Raw genomic sequence first — 23,414 nt, forward strand, 5'->3', positions numbered from 1 at the left:
CTGGGAATAATCTAGAACATTTTACTGAGGAGATGGTTAGGGCAGCTAATTGGCACAGTGGAGAAACTATACTTGGAGCAAGGTTCAAATCCTGTCTTAGTCACTTAATAACTGTGTGGACCTGAGCAAGTGACTTAACTTCTCTCAGCCTCACTTTCCTCATGTATAAAATGAGTGAGTTGGACTTGATGGCCTCTAAGGTTCCTTCAGGCTCTAATTCTATGATCTTGTGATCCAGAAAGAAATTTTAAAGTAATAAATGTAAATGTACCTTTGGGCTCACAAAACCAAGTTTGCATGCATGAGATTGGGATGGTATGGCTAGATAATTGTTCCCTTGAAAACTATTTGGGGTTTTAGTGGCCTGCAAGCTCCATAGGTCAATGATGTGATATGCCAGCCAAGAAAGCTAATTCAATCTTTGCCAACATTTAGTGAGGCACAGGGTTCAGGAATAAGGAGGTGGAAGATAGCAGTCTGCTCAGATAAAACGACATTGGAATAGGATGCCATCCTGTGTGTCACATTTGAGGAAGGTAGTTGATAAGCTAGAGGAGTGTCCAGGATGGCCTTGAATTCATGCCATATAATGATCGGTTGAAGGGATTAGAGATGTTCAGTCTGACATAGAGAAGGCCTGGAGGAATATGATTGCTGTTGTTACTGTTCAGTAGTTTTTCAGTCATGTCCTACTCTACATGATCTCATCTGGGCTTTTCTTGGCAAAGATAAAGGAGTGGTTTGCCATTTCCTTCTCCAGATAATTTTACAGATGAGAGACTGATGCAAACAAGGTTAAGTGACTTGCCCAGGGTCACACAGATAGTAAGTATCTGAGGCCACATTTGAACTCAGGAAGATGAGTCTTTCTGACTCCAGGCCCAGCACTCTAGCCACTGTGCCACCTAGCTGTTTAGAACTATCTGAAGGGCTGTCACGCTAAGGGGAATTGAATTGTTTTGATTTGAAGGAAGCAATGGATGAAGAGTGAAAAGAGCCAAGGCTGAGTTTGACAGCTTGCTAACAATTACCGCTGTCCAAAAGGAATGGGCTATCTCCTAAGGCAAGCAGTCTTCTTTCATTGGAGATGTTCAAGCAAAGGCTTGATGATTGGGGGGTGAGTGTTGAACTAGATAGCTCCTGACATCCTTTCCAATTCTAAAATTCATTTATTTTGCAGGTCTGTGTGCACCTGTGCATGATACATACAATGCAATCCTCACATACTATGTTCTGTGGCTATCTGTGTGTGCATTCTATGTCCTTTCTATTTTGTAATCCTGACGGGAGTGAGGGCAAAACCAATGTCCTCTTGAGATTGCAGGTGTCTGCAGAGCCTGGCACAGTAGGTGCTACATAAAAGCTACTTGCATTTCACTTTTTCTCACAGGCACAGTGGGGTGGGAGGAGGACAGAGAGAGAGAATGAGAAAGCGGGGAGGGAGGAAAAGAGAAAGGAGGAATGGAGGAAAAGGGCAGAGAGAGTAACAGGAAAAGAGCAAGAGGGAGAGAAAGAATCCAGAAGTAGAATGTAGAGTAGGAAGAGAAGAATAGGGGAACTCTGACTGTTTTCTCCTTATATTCAAAGGGTTTTCATATAGAAGAAGAAATTGACCTGTTCTGCTTAGGTCCAGAGGGCAGATCTAGGGACAGGCAGGAGTGAGGGGCAGGGTGGAGCCTGGCAGCTTCCTAGCAATTAAGGGTATCTGAGAGTGGAATAATGGACTGCCTCTGGAAGCAATGGATTCCCCATCCCTGGAGATCTTCATATGGAAACAGGACAACCATGTGTGAGGAAAATTGCAGAAGGGATTCCTGCTCCAGTTATGAGTTGGATTAGATGCTTCCTGAGATCCCTTCTAGCGCCAAGATTCTGCTATTCCATGAATGGCAGATTCCTTTTTCTAAAGCAGTATGTCCTTAGGCACAAACTTCAAAACAGCAAAATATTTAGCAATAATTAAACTTTCTGCTTACAGCCTAATTATTGAGAAGGCAAAACCAAACTCCATTCGTTTGGGTCTATTATAAATCACCCTGTACCAAAATGCCTGATCCCAGCTAATGGCATAGCTGTAAACACATCAGCAGCTCTCTTTAATTAAGCAATTATGTTAAACAGTAAGGCCTTTCTTGAAAATGAAACCCCTTGAACAGCCAAAGTCCCAATTTCCTAATCCCCCAATTCAAGGACTACCTGGGTGTCCTTCATACCTACAGTACAATTATCTAGTGGCTGAGCCTGGGGGAACATTTCATGGTCCCTTCTTTCTCATACTTCAAGAAACAATGAACCAATGTGTACGTGACAACTGGAAAAACAGCCCCTTGCTGAGAAATTATTTGACACTGTGGTTCCACTCTATCTCTCTAGGCCTTAACCTCACCCCTTCCCCCTTCAAACAGTGTACATTCCAGCTAAACTGACCTACTCTTCACCTTGGCTCCTCTCGTTTTTATCTCTTCCCCCACCCAACCTCCTCTCCTTTTATTGAAACCCTTCCAGTCCTTCAAAGCCCATCTCCTACAGAGGATTTCCTTCCTTGAGGATCCTGCTTATAATGATTTCTTACAGCTAGGCCAGACACTTCCTTATCATATTCTTGTTTGGGTCTTATCTCCCCAGGTGAATCTCTAACATGCCCAAACTGATCTCACCTTGGTTATAAGCTCTTTGGGGGTAGAATGTGTCTGATTCCAGCTTGAAGTCTGATGGGTTTAATCTATGAGTTTGACGGGCTGGACTCTGACTGGCATTATCCCCTGGGCAGCCTGGAAGGCCTCCCCTCCCCCCAGGATAAGAACCTTTTCATCATCTTGGTCAACATGACCTGTACACCACCTAATTGTGAATGGGAAGCACAAAGCCAGTCTCATATCAAAAGCTACTTAGGCAATGCAGAGAATCAATGTTCCCTTGGAAACCATCTCAGTTACATGTAGAGGATGTTTGATATCATCCTTTTCCAGCAGCAGAAAACTCCCTCCATCCCTATCCAATCATTTGCCAAATCTGGTTGATTCTCCCTTCACAACATAGTTTGCATTCATCCATCTCCTTCTCTTCACTCACACAAACACCACCCACATTTATGGCCTGGTCATTTTTCACCTGCTTTACTGCAACAGTTTCTAACTGGTCCCCTTGCATTCAGGGGCTCCTCCGTCCCATTCATCCTCTATACAGCTACCAGACTCATATTCCTAACAGCAGTTTGTTGACTCTGCTAAAGAAATATCAGTGGTTCTCTGTTGCCCCCTGGACTGAACACAACCCTGCCCCCCATTTAAAGTCCTACCCAATTTCGTTCTAGCCTATCTTTCCAGGTGGACCCCATTATTCTCTCTCTCTCTCTCTCTCTCTCTCTCTCTCTCTCTCTCTCTCTCTCATGCTCTAGAATCAGCCACGCTGGACTATTCACTGTTCCCCATATAAGACATTCCATCTGCCGTTTGCAGGCCCCCACACAGACCTCTGTTCAATTTCTTCCCTGACCCACATTACTGGAATGTTTCTCAGCCTCATCTTCCTTCACCTCTCGGAGTCCCTTGCTCAGCTTGTGTGCCACCTACTCAAAGAGGCTACTCTTGATTAACCACTGAAGTTACTTGGTATTCATTCTGTCTTTTTTGTAGACTTCTTTCTGTCCATATTGTATTCTCCCAGGAGAATGAGAGTTCTTCAAGTGCAACAATTGTTTCTTTTTTGTCTTTCTATCCCCAGTACTGCTGATGCACAGCCACAGTTACATGGATAGGGAGCTAGCCTCAGAGCCAGGAGAGCCCGGGTCCAAATCCTGCCCCAGCCACACAATGGTTGTGGGATCCCTGGGCAAGTCACCTTACCTCTCTAGCAACTCTCTAAAATGATGAGTTATGGAGGAAGTTCCACGCTCCATTGGTAGAAGGAGTCTCCTCACCCAGCAGTTCCCTGGACCAGGAAATGTCAGGCCCTCCTATCCTTATCTCCAATGCCCAGCATAGTGACTGGCACATAGTAGGCACTTAGAGAATAGCCGTTGAATTGGGATACATTGAATTTAGTCTTTGTAATCTGAGTGCAAGGCTCTAAACACACCTGGCATTTAAAAAAACATTGACATGAAATGCACACAGTCCTTTAATTCTAAGATGCTGGGGAGTTGTAGGTTTCTCTGCTCTTGATTCTACCTCTCCCTCTTGTCTTTTATTTTCCTCTTCTCTTCTTTTCTCTAGGCTATCTCCTCTTCTTCCTCTTCCCTCTCTATTTTTTCTTCCCTTCCCCCTTCTATTTTTCAGTCTCTTTCTCCCTTTCCCCCCTTTTCTTTTCTAATGCCTTACCACCCTTATTTTGAGAGATTTCTGGAAAATGTTCTTTTATAAATTTCCCTGAGTAGCAATTACTTTGGGACTCTTCAATAAAACTGTCACTAAAAGACTTCTGCCCCTTTACTAGGGAATTAATCTCTTTCTTATGTCTTTCAGTTCAAGTTTGGTCTTTGATTCTCTGCTCTGCTCCTGTAATCCATTCTTGCTCAGTGAGCTCATCCAGTCTCAAGGCTCCCACCATCACCCAGTGCTGACAGTGGTGATGACTCCCAAAATGAAATCTCCAGCCTCAGTCTCCCTTCAGAGCTCCAGTCTCCAATCTACAAAAACTGAGGGACATTTCATCCATCTATAAAGACCAAACACGGTAAGTGTCTGGTCAGGCCTAGAGGAGACACAAATAAGCAAGGATCTCATTTCTGCATGCAAGGACTTCACACTTAGCTATCTCAGTTTCCTCAGATGTAACATGCTCCAAACTGACTTCATCATACTCCCCCCACCCAAGTGAGCTCCCCCTTCAATTCTCTACCTCTGCTAGCATCAATGTCATTCTCCCAATCAGCCAATCCCCAATCTCTGGACTCTTGTCTCACTCTGTTTTGTTTTCCATATTCACTGCATTCCCAAGTCTTATAAAATTTCCCTCCAAAGTGTCTTTTGTATCTGTCCCCTCCTCTCCATCCTCACCCTGATCCCTGCCCTCAACTCCACACACCTGGATCCCTGTAACAGGCTTCTCTCTGGGGCCTCCCCACTACAGGCATTCCTCCAGCCCCAAACCTGTACAAACCATCAGATGTTTAATCATTCTTAAACACTGCCCTCATCATGTCGCTCCACTACTTAAAAATGAAGATGTGATCAGCTGTTATAATTAATTGGCTACAGCCTAGAAGATTCTAATTAAGTATGGGATTAATTTCCTAAGGGTTCATTCATCCAAAATTTATTAAGCATCACTAAAGGCATCCTATGATTCCTTCTCATGGCACAAAGGGGACCCTGCTCTTTAAGGTTATGCCAATAGAGTAAAGCTCAGATAGGTCCTACCAAAATGGAGAGGAGTTGAGTAAAGGCACATTGTCCAAGGATCAGACTAGCTAGGAATGGAAGGGCTCATCACCAGAGAGTGGGCTGCCAGAAAATGAATTGTTCATCATAGCAACTCATAAGAATTATCTATCAAAGCACAAGAGATCACAATCTTCACTACCAGAGGATACAGACACAGAGAAAATCAAAGATCTTTCGAAATACTCAAGAATGTGCAGAAGGTTGTGCTCAGATCTAGGGGAAATGCAAAGATAAATGAAAAACCATCCATATCTCCAAAAATCTTCCAGTCTAGTAGGGGTGATAAGACACTGAGAGACATGATTATAAAACACATTAGGATATGATAACTGCATGAGTTAAAGTGCTATGAGATCCAATTTACAGATGAATGGATCAGGGAAGTCTTCTAAGAAGTGGCATTTAAGCTAGAATTTGAAGGATGGAGGGGAAGCAGCAACAGGTAAAGATAAGGGGGAAAAGAAGTTAAGAAGCCCTCCAGACATAGGGAGGAGTAGAGGCAAAAGCACAGAGATAGGAAAGACTGGGACATGTTCATAATAAGGACAATCGTTCTGATTAGTTGAGCATAAAGGGCATAAAGTGTGAGATTAGGCTGGGGAGGCAGGGTGGTAGCAGATGGTGGAGGACCTTGAATGCCAGTTAGGAGAGTGTAGATTTATTTAACAATGGAGAGCCAATGATGAGTTTTAGAACACAAAGCAATGGTAGGCAGAAGGCACTGGAAGGAAAGACTAGACAGGAAAAGGTCTAGAAGCATCGTGTATTGCAGGTGATTCCTGAAACAGCTAAATAAAAGATAAGCTCAAAATATCCCTAATTGGAGTCATCCTCCTGTGATTTTCATGGTTCCATTAGATAGGCCAGATGGATACCACAAGGCAACCTTGGGGGTTAATGTCCTACCTTTTAACCTCCTGCACGTAGTCAGCATTTCTGTCAAAGAGGTGGGTGACTGAATCTTTGATGGCTTCATGCTTGAAGGAAGAAGCAGTTCCAAAGACTGTAACGTTGGGGATGGTTGAGCAGAGCTGAGCAACAGCTTGGCCCTGAAAATGAAAATCACTACATTAGGCATTGATGGAACACATTAGTGTCAGCCCCTTGGCTACCTTTCACAGGTCTTGAGGCCTTCACTCTCTCCCAGCCTCCAGCCTATCTAACACACTGCCTTGCTAACAAAAATCAGGCCCACAAATATTTATCTTCCTCTGATTCCCAAGTCTGATCCTATCACTGCCCTATGTCAAACCAATGAATGCCTCCCCATGGCCTACTGGATAAAAAACAAACTCCTTATAGGGCATTCAAGGCCATCTATAGTTAATTTTCCCAGCCCCATTTTAGAGCTATCACCTTCAGGTGCCCCACACCCTAGCCAAACCAGATTACAAATTACTTCGCAAACTTGGCTCACACTATTTCCTTCCAATCAAGGGACATGCTTCTCCAGGGGTTCTTCACCATTTTTGTGTCCTGGACCCCTGAGGCAATCTAATGAAGCCTGTAAACCCCTTCTCAGAATACTTTTTTTTAAAATGCATAAGATACATAAGAATACAAAGGAAACCAAAAGTTAATGAAAATATCTTTTCCCGTTCAAGTTCATAGAACCCTGCAATCCATCCACGGATCCCTCAGGAGTCAATAGACTCCTGGTTAAGGACCCCTGCTCCAGTCAAACTGAATGACTCCCATGCCTCAAACACACTCCCTATTGTTTTTTAAAAATTAGGAACTTGACAAACATGAATATTTCCTTATAAAATGAAAAACAGAAAAAGAAGATTGTGTGACTGTGAATCTGTATGTACAGATATTTTTAAAGTATACATTAAATGTAACAGTATTGCAAACACTACTCTACTTGTCTGTGTCTTCAGAACCTTCTTCTGCACCTTTCTGTTTATTTTTTTTAATTGATGCTCTTTTCTTTTTTATATCACTATAATGATCTTCCCATATACTCCCTAATAACCTCTCCCTGAAAAAAGTCCCTCCTCCCATAACAGTCAAGCAACACAAAGCAAAACATTGATCTTGTCTGAAAATGCATGCTTCATTCTGCACATCTAGTCCATCACCTCCCAGGTGAGAGGTGGGTCTTTTAGAATCATCAGTGGCCATGATATTGTTCATAGTTCTTAAGTCTTCACAGTTATTTTCCTTTACAATGTTGTAGTCACTGCATGACTCACACCTTAATTTTTTACCTCTATGTCTTTGTTTGCACTGATGTCTGTGACTGGAATTTATTCCTTCCCCATATTTCTAGCTCTTGTCATTCAAGGCCCAGCTCAGATGTCACCACCACCAAGATTTCATTAAGTCTTTACTGATGAAGTTATCTTTCCTTCCTTAGGTCTTTGAACAGCATTTTGCTTGTCCTTCTTTTCTGCGTTAATTGAATGTTAAAATGATCTGGAAGTGTTTCACATCCTCCTGCTAGAATGACTTGAATAAGGATGTGTCTGAAATTAACTATCTCCCACAAAACCTACAACAATGTTCTGCATACACTAGGTGCTAATCACGGTTTGTTGAATTATATTAGCATTAATTACTTGTATTTAGTGACTAGAATTCAAGCTACTACCAAGGAATACAGGCACATGAAGAAAAGTTTATTGTGTGATTTTTTATTTGGAGGAGGGAAGGCAGGGCAATTGGGGGTGACTTGCCAAAAGTCACACAGATAGTAAGCGTGTCAAGTGTCTGAGGTCAAATCTGAACTCAGGTCCTCCTGACTCCAGGGCCAGTGCTCTACTCACTGCACCACCTAGCTGCCCCATGATTTTTAAATTCTAAATGACCTGAGGAACATTATACACATTTAGAACATGTACGATCAAGAACATGTTGCTATGAACTCAATTTCTTAGTACTTACTGTGCATTTAAAGATACTATCATTGTTTCTGTCTAAGAGCATATGTCAGAGGAAACATTTCCATTTAAGTAAACTGCAAGAAGCAATACTTGCTTGTATTAATTTCAGGTCTTCATATTAGTGACAAAATCAGATGGGAAATGCAATTTCTTCATCACTGTTAAAATGTTAGAAAGTCAGATGTGGAATGTCAGAGTTGAAAGGGGACCTTAGAACATGCAATATAGTGTGTCAGATATGGAAGGGCTCTTTGAACACAAAATGTCAGAACTAGACGGTCCTATCTTCTCCAACCCCTTCATTTTACAAGTAAGGAAACAGACTTGGAGGGGGAAATGACTGGCCCAAAGCTAAACAATCAAGTAGGTGGAGGTGGGAATTAAACCTATGTCTCCACCTCTCAGTTCACTGGTCTTTCCATCAGTCCATGCTGCCTCCAAAATTTGACATTCTGTATTACGTTGGCAAAGGAGATGCTTCTGACTCCTTATAAAAGTTTCATTAATATGCCTGCCTCAGACTTGGAATGGAAAGATTTAGATGAAAAAATTATTAGTATGAATTTGTGTCTTCTTACCTTTTAAGTCTCATCTCCTACTTTCCACAAGGAACACCAGCCATACCAAACTACATGTTGTCCTCATATATGTTCTGCAGTTTCCTACCTCCAGCCTACTGCTCATTCCAATCTATATAATTTCCCTGGTTTTCTGTAAGTCTCAACTAAAATTCCATCTTTTACAGGAAGTCTTTCCCAATCCTTTTCACTCTAGTGCCTTCCTTCTGCTAATTACTTCCTATTTTTCTTGTACATGGCTTATTTTGTATATATTTGTTTGCACATTGTCTTCTCTATTAGATTGTAAGCTCCTTGAGGTCAGGGACTGTCTTTTGCCTCATATCCCTAGTGCTTAGCACAGTGTCTGGCACATAGTAGATGCTTAATAAATGTTTATTGATCAATTGCCTGGAATGCCCTCTGCTGCCCTTCTGCCTGTTGAGTTGTTAATCATCCTATAGTGATCAAAGGATATGAACAAACAATGTTCAAAGGAACATCTGCAAACTATAAATGACCATGTGAAAACATGCTCTAAATCACTAACAGTAGGAAAAACAAAAATCAAAACAATTCCCAAACTTCACACAATACAGACCGAGCAAAGATGAAAAAATGACAGAACAGTCAATGCTATAGGAGCTGTAGGAACAAAAGCACACGGATACAATGCTTTATAAAAAAAAAGGTGATTATTCTACCCTCTTATTCTATGTTATCATCATTTCCAAACAGATACCTACCATTTCCCCTACCCATCAAGGCACTGCTTAGACCAATGAGAGAAGGCAGTTTAGCAAAACAAACCAACATATCAAGCCAGTCTGGCAGTAGAGGCAAGGTTCCACACCACAGTCCCACAGCTCTGCAGAGAAAAGAGGGACATACATTTCCTTCCTTCTTCTCTAGGGCCAGGCCTGATGACCATGATCACACATTGCTCAGTCTCCCCTTTTTATTTATTCCATTTGTGTTGTAGCCATTGTGTACAGAGCTTTATCCTGGCTCTGCTTACTTCACTCTGCGCCAGGCTGACACAATGCTGATGTAGCTATAAAGTCATCCCATCATTCAAGATTCCAATTAGGAATTAATTCAAGGAAAGTGACTAAGTTGTCGATAGCCTTTGGCATAGCAATATGACTGGATATATACCCCTCAAATATCTAAAAGGGGGAAACGAAAGTCCAACACGTACCAAAATATTTATAATAGCTCTTTGTGGTAGCAAAAAAACTGAAAACAAAGTAGGTACCCATTACCTGGGGAATGACTGAAAAAAATGATGCTACATGAATTAAACAGAATATTATTGTGCCAAAAGAAATGGTGAATAAGAGGAATTTAGAGAAACATAAGAAGATTTATATAAATAGATGCAAAGCAAAAATAAGAACCGAGAGAAAAATAGGCAAAATGACCACAGTCACATAAATGAAAGAACTCAATATAAAGGAAGTTGAACTCTGAATGATGGAAAAATCAATGAAAGTCTAGAAGAGATAATAAACCATACTTGCTCCCTTATAAATGAGGAATGGGGAAGAACCAGAATAAACTATTCTGTCCACTGTCAGATAAGGTTTCTATGTTGGATGTTTCCACTCAGTTGTTTTTGTCACAAGGGAGGGGACAGTCTGGATAGAACTGAGAAATAAATGTAAAATAAAGACAAAAGGCATCAATAAAATATATTGTAATTGTTCAACAATCCTTTAAAAGTATCAGTTCAAATGCCACTTCTCTCATACATACTTCCTATTAGCCCCAGATGGAAATGATCTTTCCCTTATTCAATCTCTCCCATCACCTCTTGGACTTTTTGATGTTATTTTCAAATTTTAATTTATATTTTTTTTTAAATCTCATACTCTGATTCCATTGGAACAGGAAACTTTTGGTGAGGCAACTCCCTCTAACAATTTAGCTCAGCAATTATTCTGCAATATTTAGTTTGTTTTAGGTTACCTGGGTCTCTGAGAGTTTAAGGGTCTTGGTGAAGGTCATGCAGCCAGTATTTATCAGAGGTAAGACTTGAAACCAGATCTTGAAACTGCTCTTCTTGAACTTTACCCATTGCACAACACTGCCTCCTTCTTGTATTATGTTTGTCAAAAATGATTAGGGGTGGGAAGTGGATGTTCTAGAGGGTATCTCTCCTAATCCATATCTGAAGCAGGAACCCTTTTCAAAATATCTTCAACTAGTGTTCATATAGCCTCCATTTGAAGGCTTTTGGTGGTGGGAGCTCATGAACTCTTCTCCATTGTTGGATACTTCTAAAAACTTCCTTTATTAATTCAAAATTTGTTTTCATATAACTTTCCCCTACTGCTCTAAGTTTTATCCTCCGGGGCAAAACTGAACAAGTCAAATCCCTCTTTCACATTACAACCCTTAAGGTACTTGACGACAACTGTCATTTCTCTACTAAATCTTCTCCCTTCCAGGCTAAACTTTCCCAGTTCTTTCAATCAATGCTCACACGACACAGTTTCCAATTTTCTCACCATTCTGTTCACTATCTTCTCTAGCTTGCCAGTATCTTTCTTAAAATATAAGAATCAAACTCTATTCCAGATGTGCCTGATTGGTGCCAAATACAGCAAAGTTGTGAAGCATTCCATTTTTTTTTTTCATATGTATCTCCTCTCCTCTGGCACTGCTGCTTCTTTGCTGCAAGCCCTTATCACATCACGCCAGGATTACTGCATTAACCTGCTGGTTGGTCTTCCTGTCTCGAGTCTCTCTTCATTTCATTCCATTTTCCACTCAACTATCAAATTACTCTTCCGAAGGAACAGAGCTGGCCATATCACCTCCTCATTCAATACCTTCCGTGGCTCCCTATCACCTCTAAGATCAAACATAAAATCCTCTGGTATTTAAGACCATTCACAACTTGGCCCCCTACTGCCTTTCAAGTCTTCTTATATCCTCCCCCACCCCCAACACATTCTGTGTTCTAGTGACACTGGATTCCTTACTGTTCCTCACATAAAATATTCTATCTCCAGACTCAGCATTTTCATTGGTCATTTCCTATGCATGGACTGCTGTCCCTCCTTATCTCTGCTTATTAGCTTCCCTGGCTTCTTTCGAGTTCTAGATAAAATGCCATTTTCTATGAGAAGTCTTTCCGGATTCCCCTCCCCCCCCCACCTTAATTCTAGTGTTTTCCCTCTATTGATCACTTCTAATTTATCCATGTTATTTCCCCCATAAGACTGTGAGCTTCTTGAGGTTAGGGGCTATCTTTTGCCTTTTTTTTTGTGTCCCCAGGCCTTAGCATAGTGGGACTTGTCATATAGTCGATGCTTAATTAATGCTTATTAAATGACTGATTACCACAGAACTATCACTTCCTTCGAGATTATTATTAAAGTACCCTAAAAAGGAATCAGCTAAAGCCTCTCAGCTATTAAAGCTCCTAAGTCTGTTTCTCTGGATTTGCTGTCTCCGTGTGTGTGTGTGTGTGCGCGCGCACGCGCACATGTGTGTATACATGTGCGCAAATGAATTCTTAAGAAATGGAAGACAGAAATTCGCTTTTAGTTTCTTTCCCCACTTTCATCTCCATTTTCAGGAAACTGACTATGATTGGTTACTACTTTAAAATGATTTTCCTAGTAGAGGGCAAAAAAAAAAAAAAATAAAGCACAGTAGATTTGTTTTCAGAAGGCCTGGATTCAAATTCCAGCACATAAGCAACCTTAGATAAATACCTTACCTTCTCAGTGATTATTCCCTCCTTGGTAAAAGGCAAGATTTGGACCAGATGGTTTCTAAGCTCCCTTCCAGCTCTAAATCTTTGGTCCTATTTATCCAAATTTCCTTTCTGTCCAAATGGCTCTTGTCATAATGGAAAGCAGTGTTTCTGATGCAGCAAAATGGCCTGGCTCACTAAAATTGCTTCCTGGGACATGCAGAACATAAGAGAAGGAAATATTGGACTTACAGATTTGGAACCATACTGATCTCATTTAGGTTGGAAGGAAAAGATTTTCAAAGGCACAGATATGAAGAAGGCATATAGCATTGGCTAGTAGGGAGATCTTGGATGACAAAAGAGGAGGTCCCTTGGGAAATTTTTGATTTGAAAAAAAAATAAGTTGTAAGAAGGGCAAACTGACAGGATTATACATCCTGTACTCAAAGGAACATAAGATGTTATCTCATTCCATCATTACCTGAAGTAAGAATCCCAAACAACTGGTCAACAAGTGGTCATCTAACCTCTGCCTAGAAGACCATCACTAACAGATGGTTCACAACCTCTCAAAGAAGTCCATTCCATTGTTGGAGCTCTCTAATTGTTAAGAAGCCTTCTAAAGCCTAAATCTGCCTCTCTTGAACTTCCAACTTTTGCTCCCAGTTTTGTTCCCCATAACTTGAACAATGACTCAATAGCATCTAAGGCAGTTAAGACTATCTTCTGTGTTTGTGGGAGGGGGCTTACTACCCTGGAAATGACCTCTGAGGTCCCTTCCCCCTTAAAGATTCTATTAATACAAAGCTCAGGAATGAACATTCATACCACTAACCATGTGGTAATTTACAGAACAGAACAAGCACAGTCCTGGCTTAAAATATTAACATTTTTGGTCTTCTTAATGAATTCTTTGTTAGAGTTTTTGCCTAATCTCTGAAAAGCAAATACTTTGTGTTCACTGGAGTCTTTGTTGAAAATTTTTAAATACCTTTGGTATAAAAATTGAGATTAACTCTTGGCTTGGGGCTAAGGATATGGGAGTAGTTTGCACAGAGTAGAGGAAAAAATCCTTTCTCCCTCTTTCCCTCCACATTCTCTTGACCATAGGGGTCGTCAGGTGAATTAAAGAATCATAGATTCATAGATCTAAGAGCTGGAAGGAACCTTAGAAGCTAGAATGGACCACATACCATAGAATGTTAAAGTTGGAAGAGACCTTAGAACATAAAATGTTGGAGCTAAAGGAAACCTTAGAACAGAGAACACTGAATATTAGCACTATAAGAGACTATCTAGTTCAGCCATCTTATTTTACCAGATAAGGAAACAGGTTCCTAGAGGGTAAATTGAAACCCAGGTCTCCTGATAGCCATTCCCTTGCTCTTTCCTCTATGTCAATTTCCTCTCAATTAATGGAATGTTGAATTACTGTAGTTCCATCCTTTGGATTGTTTTAAACTGCTCTGAGGAATATTTCATCTCCTTATCACTGTCACTTGCTGCCTCAGTTGGAATCCCAGACGGTCTATGAATCAGATATTGTGCTTTTAAAGCTTGTACAACCATATGGATCATAAAGAAGTAAACATGAGCATATGGGTTATTAGAGCAGTTGGCTGAGATACAGACTGGGCTTGGTTCTAGACAATCTGGAAAAAGAGAACATTCAATAATTCCATTGATCATTTATGATTCATTATTAACTAGCAAGGCCCCACTCCGACACCTCATCATAGTGTGAAGATGACATGAAACTCTCAAAGGGTATATATGTCAAGGGAGGGCAAGTTCTGGCAGGTTCTACCATGCTGAGAAAACTTCAAGTATGGCCCAATCAGAGTGTATGTTTTCCATGGATCAGCCCAGCTAAGAATGGAGAGAGTGTCATTGTCAGTAGGTTGATCACTTAGTGATGAACTCCTTATTTGTGGCAATGCATGGAACAAAAATACAAAATAATCTTCAGTGCTATTATGGCCCCCTTCTGCTTCTCCAGTGGCAGTGGGAGAATGGCAGAAGAGGGAAAAGAGAGAGCTAAGAAGCACATTGCTTTTAGACCATCTGGAAACATTGCCTTAGTTACTGGTACTCTAACTGTGAGGTCCTTGACCAGTGATCAACAAGTGGACCTACTACTGAAGGAAATTAATCATATAGATCTTGACACTCTCACTATGAAGAAAACCAAGTGGAAGAGGGGATCATAGGTTCTTTTTGGATTGGCAAATAAAGGAAATGATTGAGATGTTTTTATTGTATGTCAGAAGGAAATAAGAAACATTATTTTATAGGACACTTGGTCATGTTGTGATTCCAAGCTTATTATAAGCATTTTCAGAAAGACCACCATGATGATAAAGAGCTAATACACTATCACCAGTTGCAGAAGGAGATAGAGAGAATATATGAAGAACTTGAGAAGACCCTCCAAATTAAAGCAACATATACTTTGATAGTCATTTCAATGCAAAGGTGAGCATGGGCAATAGACAATTAAAATGTTGGAAAATATGTTTTAAGAGTAAGAAATGAGAAAGGGCAAAGACTTAGAGACTACATTGATGCTTCATGTCTATATATCAAGATAGTTTTTATTTGAAAAAAGATTCAAGAGGCACCAGACACGGTGAAAACTAACATCACGAAAATGAAATTGATTATATCTTAGCTAACAGGAAATGACTCATTGCTTTTGTGGGGATAATTACTAAATTATCTGTATGCAGTCATACCAGGGGCTTGTTAAAGATCAAAATTAATAAAAAAAAAATTAAAATTGGAAAAACAGTTATATAATTAAAACAGACAACTCTAATCTAACCTATTTATATGAGGCATTGAAACAAAAAAAAGGGCATTTGACTGGAGGATAGACCGATGATGATTATAACAATTTATTTTAAAGATTACTAATGCAAACCAGTTGCAATAGTGAAGAATTCAAAAGAGCCTAGAAGTGGTCTCATACAGTAAATACTTGCTATCCTTGCTAAGGGGAGCTATATGGCAACCAAGGATAACACTGGTTTAGAATATAAACTCACTTATAAAATCTTCTAAAGAAATATGGTGGAAGTATTGCCTCGCAGAATAGTGAGGCACAGTGGAGGGCAAAACAAGTTTGCTGAAAGCTTACTAAGAAACCTAAATAAGCAAAATAAGCAGTACAATGAACAAAAGAAAAATGGAAAAGATTTGTAAAGATTTTTATAACAAACTCTTTTTAACATCTAGGACAGTGGAACTATCATAATTAGAGTCTAAGTTTACAGTCACCCATGTACTGAGTCATGGAAATAGCACTGAGAAAAACAAAGATGGGGAAAACAGCCAAACTAGAAGGAGGGGATCCATGCTGGGAGAGACACCATATTTAAGGAATTGAGAGACCTACTTTCCAGACTTCAGAAAAAGAGGAAGAATCCAAAGGTATGAAAAATTTTCAAATCTCACTATACCCAAAAAAGGTGACTGAAAATATTAATAATGGCTAACCCTTATGCCTACTTTCCCACATATACAAAAATTTTATGAGCATAATCTATGACATCCTTGATGATGGTAAAAGAAAAGAACAGGAAGACTTTGGCTTTCATATCTAATGTTCCAGAGTAGAACATACATTTTGCAAACATACAATTGATTACAAGGTATTTAGATAATACAAAATTCCTCCGTGGCTAACTATAAAAATTATGTGATTCATTGGAGCAAAACACAGCCTTATAGACTCTTCCACCATGTTGTCTTTCATGCATATGTCAACAGTATGCATGGTACCTTGAAAGATTTCATAAAAGTGGTATTTTTTTCAATAACCCTCTGATTATGACTATTAAGAGAAGCATAAAACAGGAGATATATGCTTACTAAAGTCATGGAAAATATACATCACAGTCCAAATGGAAATGGGATTCCCTATGGGGCCAAGGTCCTCCAGATGCTCTTATTTGCAGATGATATTATACTGATTGCATCAGAGCTTTGTAAAGATCAATTGTTCTTTTTGCTACCCCATCCCCAAGTTGGCTGCTCCAGTTCCAATATCTTCAGCAAGAAAAAAATGCACTGATTTAACAAAGCTAGCCAAACCTCCAAGAGACCTGGGACTCCAAATTGTACAGAACATCAGCTTAGGTTTTGACTCTCCTCCCTGTGTTTGCCTGTAGAGCAATACTCCTACTAAAACTATTTACTGTTGACTATTTGTGTGACCAAGGAAGCAGTTTGTATGAAAATGACCTAGAGGAGGTCAATGTTAAAAAGACCTGTCTGTCCCACATCTATCAAAATACTTACAGCAGTACTTTTTGTAGTAGCAAAGACTTGGAAGCAAAATACATTCCCAATGATTGGGGAATAGCTAAGCAAGTTGTGAATGTAATGAATGAAAAATGAGTGAATGAAAAAGCATTTATTAAGCACTTGCTATGTGCCAGATGCTGTCTTAAGGACTGGAGATATGACAAATACAATTCCTGCCCTCAAAAACTCCTGCAAAGTAAAGCAAGCAGAACCAGGAAAACACACACAATGGCTACAACAATAGAAATGGAAGTAACAAAAATTGAAATTGAGTGCTGTAAAATTATAATGACCAAGCCTGGTCCCAAAGAAGAACTATAAGAATTTACCTCCTTCCCTTACTTGCACAAGTGGGAGAAACTGGATATAGAACAATGACCGTAATGTCAGATTTGTTTGGTATGTTGGTTTGTTTTGCTGAACTATTTTTTTCCCTGTTTTTAAAATTCTTTGTTATACAGGATATAACTTGGCAGCAGAAAGGGTAGACTTCTAGACCAGAAGCCAGCGAGACTCAAATTCAAATCAGGCCTTGGACGCTTACTAGTTGTGTGACTCTGGAGTAGTTACTTAATCTCTATTTGCCTCAGTTTCCTCAAATGTAAAATGAAGATAATAGCACCTACCTCACAGGGTAGTTTTGAGGATCAAATGAGAATATTTGGAAAGCACCTAGGACAGTTCCTGGCACATAGCAGGCACTATACAAATGCTTATTCCCTTCCTTCACCTAGTGAGTAAGAGTTATAGTATGACAATGAATTGGAAAACCTATATTTAAATCCTAATTCTAACATTTACCTGCTGGATGACCCTAGGCAGGAAACTTCATCTCTATGAGTTTCTATTTCCTGGCTTCCCTGACTTCCTTCAGGTCCCCAACAAGATCCTACCTCCTGCAAAAGGCTTTTTTCAAGTTCCTCTTAATACCAGTGCCTTTCTCCTAAGATAATCTCCAGTTTGTCCTATCTTTCCCAAATTGTCCCTATCTTTTTTGTACATAAATGTCTGCAGGTTGTCTCCCTCATTAGACTGTGAGCTCCTTGAGACCAGTGACTGTTTTTTGCCTTTCTTTGCTATCTCAGTGCTTAGCACTAACACAATGCTTGGCACATAGCAAATGCTTAACAAATTCTTGTTGTCTTGACCATCGGTCTACAAAATGGTGACAATATTTGCATTATGTACCTCAAAGGATTGTCATAATGAAAATACTCTCTAAACAGGGCAGCTGGAGAGAGTTCAAATCTGGCCTCAGACACTTAGTAGCTGGGCGACCCTGGGCAAGTCACTTAACCCTGTTTGCCTTCATTTCCTCTTCTGTAAAACAAGCCGGAGAAGGAAACTGCAAATTACTCCAGTATCTTTGCCAAGAAAACCCCAAGTAGGTACACGAGAAGTCAGATACAAATGAAAAATGACCGAACAACACAAACTGTAAAACATTATAAAGAGGTAGCTATGACTATTCCTCTTTCAGAAGGGACATTGTACAAGTTGGTGCACATTCAAAGGAAGTATGCATGAAGGGCTAACCAGGGCTTCTTAAACTTTTTCCTCTCATGACCCCTTTTTGTGTTCTGGCAGTGTGTAGCATGATGGCATGCACAGTGCAAAGTGTGCATACTTTGTGTTTAGAACCAAGGCTACAGTGAAGTTGCATGATGCAACATGGGCAAGTGCTGCCAGAAACACCTCAGATTCATTGCGTGTTTGATTTTTAATAAATTTTTGTGCATTCAAACCTTTGCCTGTTGCTAAATTTTTCACAACCCCATAGGGGGTCATGACCCACAGCTTAAGAAGCGCTGATAAACAACAGAGTATCATGCCATATGAGGACTAGTTGAAGGATTTGGAAATGTTGAGCTTCAAGAAAAGAACATTGGAGGCCTGGGGAGTGGGGATAATTGCTTTCTTCAAGACTTTGAAGGAATGTTGTGGAAGAGAGATTAGACTTTTCTTCTTTGGCTCTGATGGGCAGAAGAGCAATGAACAGCAGTTGGACTAAGGCAGATTTGGGCTTAATGTAAAGATATATTTGGGCTGCCTCATAAAGCAGTAAGTTCTAGATCAGTGACAGTCTCTAAGCAGAGGCTGGATGATCATTTGTTGGGGTTACCATAGAGGGGAATATCTGCTTAAAGTTGGGCTTGGGCTAGATGTACTCTGAGGTCCTTTGCGGCTCTGAGTTTCTGTGATTTAACAGCAAAAAGATTTTATGTTCTAATTAAGCTAGTCAATGCATGACTTACATTCTCAGAGGCTTAAAGGAAGCTGTTTTAATCGAAACCCAAAGATATATGAAAAGGGCTCATCATTTGCTGAAGTATGAGCAAATACATTCCTTCTAATGTGATAAGGTCTAAAATTTGGTGAGATGTATATGTGAATTATGTAGATAAACTCAAAGACATCTTATATATAACATAATATATTAATATAATAGAATAAAATAATATAATATATAATTATATATTATATATACTATATATGTAGTATGTAATAATATATACTTTATAACATAGTTCAATCCATTGAAGTAATATTTATTAAACACCTATTCTCTGCTCAGTGCTGAGAAAGATGCAAATATGAATTAAGGACTAGTCTCTGCCCTAAAAAAGCTCCCATTCAAGATAACTTGCCCATGATCAAAAAGTACCAGAGCCGAGAATCCAAGCCAGGTCTTTTGACTCCAGATCCAATACTTTTTTCACTACACTATGCTGCCCTTTATTGGTCCCAGTCTTCCTCTGGTGGGAAGCCTGCAGGCAAGTCAACAGCAGGCACTGAACAATGACTCCACAAGAATTAAGATGCCAAGGTAAAATGCATCTCCCCAAGCTCAGTCTGTATAGCAGTAATCTCAACAGCTTAGAGCCAGACATATTATTTTCTAGGATCTCTGGAATTTCTCCGTAGAGACCCCATTCTGTTGCCACTGCACATCCCAAGCACATACTCAGAAAGTAGTTATCAAGGACATTTTGCCAGCCATAGCACTCAGGTGAGCATATGGCTATCAGGACTGGCACACTATCTGCTATTCATTAAGTTCCCCCTGAACTAAAAGAGAAGCATTAGTAAGGAGGAAAGGAAAAGGCTATTCCCTTTTCCTTTTACAAGGAATACATATCGGCTGACACAAAGTGATTGTTTGGTAGAGTGAAAAGATTGCTGGATATGGAAGTAGATGACCTGGGCTTTAAGCCCCGCTGACTCTTCCAGCTCTGAATCCATGGAAGAACATGAAGAAAAGTCTAAGTAAAATGTCATGAGATTAAAGAAGAGTTGAACCATTCTAGAGGGGTAGTAGCTGAACTAGATCTCAAGAATGGATATGGTTTTAGGAGGTGGGAGAACCCATTCTAGACATGGAAGATAATGAGTAGGTGTAAAGAGGCAAGTAAAGTTAGGGCAAGGTCAGGGAATACAGGCCAGGCTTGTTTGATGGGGACACAAAGTTTATGAAGAGAACCACTGTCAGATAAGCCTGAAAGGACAGATTGGAAAGAGATTTGAGAGATCCTTGATCACTGGCTGAGTTTTTGTTTTATTTTATTGGCAACAGGGAGCCACAAAATCTTTGTGGGGAAGAGGAGAGAAGTGACACAAGTGGTTAGACCTGTGCATAAGAATTATGAAGGAGACAGTAGCAACTGAGGAAGCATGATACAGAGAACAAGCCCAACGGTCAGAGGATAGATATTCAAATCCTGTCTCTGAGGCTTTGCTACCCATGTGACCTTGGGCAAGGCACTTACCATGGATAGGCCTCAGTTTCCTCATCTGTAAAATAAGGATATTGAATTAAATGCCTTTTGAATTCCCTTCGACCTATACAGTTATGGCCTGATGAATGGAGACAGTAGAGGCAAGGAGATCAGCGAAAACGCTTTGTAATAATAGTCCAAGGAAGACATGATGAGAGACTAAACCAGACTGATAGCACTGGGGATGATTCAAACAACCATAACATTCCTGAATTATTTCACTTAAGGCATTTTAAAAACAAACTTAGACTGGGCCTCATGCAAGTAATAATTAGATTTTTAGAGTTCATTTAGGATAAATGCAGCACTGTTTGTAGAAATACATGTGAAGAGGAATTTGCAAAGAGGACATGGAAGACTATTGAGAAATATTTTATTCATAAAGTATTTCAATAAAATTATTAAAGTTATTCAATACATATAACACACAATTTAGAAATAACAAAAGCTGACATGTATGCAGCACTTTGGTGTCCAAAAGAAAACAACCCATCATATTTCCTGCAAACCTATCTCACTTTTAAATTTCCCAACTTCTGTCCAAGGGCATCACGATCCTTCCAGTTTCTGAGGCTAACAACCTTGGTCATCCTCAATTCAGCCCTCAAATCAGATCAAATCAGTTGCCAAATCTTATTATTTCTATCTCCATAACATCTTCTGCATTTTCCTTTTTCTCTGCCCTCATACAACTACTCTCTGAGTTTAGGCCTTAATCAGTTCTCACTTGGGCTATTGCACTAGCCTCTAAATTGGTTTCCCTGACTCGAGTATCTCTCAAGTCCAATTCATCCTTCATACAGCTACAGAAGTGATTTTCTTAAAGTGCAGGTCTGTCCATGCTCCCCTTCCCCAACTCAATAAACTCAAATGGCTCCCTATTGCCTCTAGAATCAAACACAGCCCACGCTGGCATTTAAAGCACTTCATGAGCTGTACTCTTCCTGTCTTCTGATATCTTACTTCCCATCTCATACTCTCTGATTCAGCCATTCTTGCTTTACTCGCTGTTCCTCATACATGATACTCCATCTCTCATCTCTGTGTCATTCTACCTATTTTCCTTCATGCCTAGAATGTTCTCCTTTCTCATCTTTACTTTTTGGAATTATTTGTTTCCTTTAAGACTCAGACCAAGGTCACATCTTAAATGAGGTCTGTTGTGGTTTGCCCCCACCCCATTCTCTCCCTACAGCAAGATTACTTTGTATCTGCTCTGTATATTTGCTCCCCACCCCATTAGAATGTAAATTCCTTGAGGGCAGGGCCCACTTTACTTCTGTCTCTGTATCCTTTGCATCTAGCATAGTACCTGACACATAATAGTTTAATAAATGCTTGGTCTTGTTTATAAATTTCTGATTTATAAAGCATTTATAAACATTATATCATTTGATCTTTTAAAAATTTAAATTTCTTTTTCTTTTTTAAAAAATTGTATTTGATCTACACCTTGTCAGGTAAGTAACATCCAGATATGGGATTTGAAGAACCTAAGAAGGTAGTATTTGAGAGAGGGATTTGGATGCCAGGATGCTGGATTTAAATACAGGCATTACAGATTCCTGTCCAGTATCTGACAAACGCTGTTAAGAATGCATTTGCCTGGTCTCTTGCAAATCTAATCAAAAGGGCATTAAGCTAGAAAGATAGTATATACTGTCTCTGTACACATCCATCAAACCAGCCCTAAAGAATAGCTAAAATGAAGAATGACAGTTGAGACATTCATAAGTTCACAGGAGACAAAAATCCAAGAAACAAGACAGTAGCAAAACTCAGGGCCTGAATGTCTAGACGCAAACGTCCAAAGTTAAGGCAATAAGCAAGATGAGCTAGCATTGTAAATGCCAGGATATAAATTTGACTGCATAGGTTTCACTGACACCCAATGTGATGAAACCCATGACTTAAGTACGGCTCTAGAGAAGTATTCCTTATTGAAAAGAAACAAGAAAGGCAGAAGCCCCCATCATACTCTAACTTGAATTATGCTTATTTTTGTATATGTCTTATCCCAATGGCTAGCAAGAGCCTTTCATTCCCATTAATGCTTTAGAGATACAGGAACATGAATTCATTGGTCTCTCTGCATTAATTCAACGTCTTTATTAAGTGCCTGCTACGTGAAGGAAATATGGTATAGTGCACAGTAGTAGCAGTAGTAAGCATTTATAGAATACTTTAAAGTTTATAAAGCACTTTACAAATATTATTTCATTTTATTCTGACACCAACCTTAGTAGAAGTGCTATTATTATCCTCATTGTTTATATGAGGAAACTGAGGCAAACAGGGGTTAAATGATTTGCCCAGGATCATCTAACTAGTAAATGTGTTAAGCAGGATTTGAACTCAGGTCTTTCTGACTTGAGGTTCAATGTTCTATCCACTGCCCTTTGTGTTAGGAAGACATGGATTCAAGGGATGCCTTTGAATAAATAAGTGAATAGAAAAGTATTCATTAAGCATTTACTATGTGCCAAGAATTGTACTAAGTGCTAGGGATACAAATGCAAAAAGCAAAGACACACTCTGCCCTCAAGTTGCTTGGGGGAAGAAACAGACATAGGAGAGTGGTGGCCAAGAAGAGGCCCTTTGGTGCAGAAAGTTATAGGGAAGGTGTATGGGGGGAGGGGCAAATGGGCCAAGGAGAGCAGATTGGGACATCCCTTTCAGGAACAATGGTAGAATTGATGTCACCTTGGGTCCAAAACTTATTGAGGAGGGGGAAGAGTGTATGCTTGGCAGCTGACAAAAATATGGGGATGATTAGGAGCTAAGTGAAG

General features: G+C 39.8%; 1 protein-coding gene across 1 annotated transcript in view; it reads right to left on the minus strand.

Moving 5' to 3' along the window:
• Positions 1-23,414, minus strand: part of VAT1L (vesicle amine transport 1 like) — a 126,732-nt gene that overhangs the window by 68,920 nt on the left and 34,398 nt on the right. Inside the window, exon 4 of the mRNA XM_036748184.1 lies at positions 6,291-6,433. Coding sequence (XP_036604079.1) covers positions 6,291-6,433 — 143 coding nt within the window. The remainder of the gene's footprint in view (positions 1-6,290; positions 6,434-23,414) is intronic.

The sequence above is a fragment of the Trichosurus vulpecula genome, chromosome 3 (genome assembly GCF_011100635.1).
Source record: "Trichosurus vulpecula isolate mTriVul1 chromosome 3, mTriVul1.pri, whole genome shotgun sequence".
In the NCBI taxonomy this organism is placed as follows: domain Eukaryota; kingdom Metazoa; phylum Chordata; class Mammalia; order Diprotodontia; family Phalangeridae; genus Trichosurus; species Trichosurus vulpecula.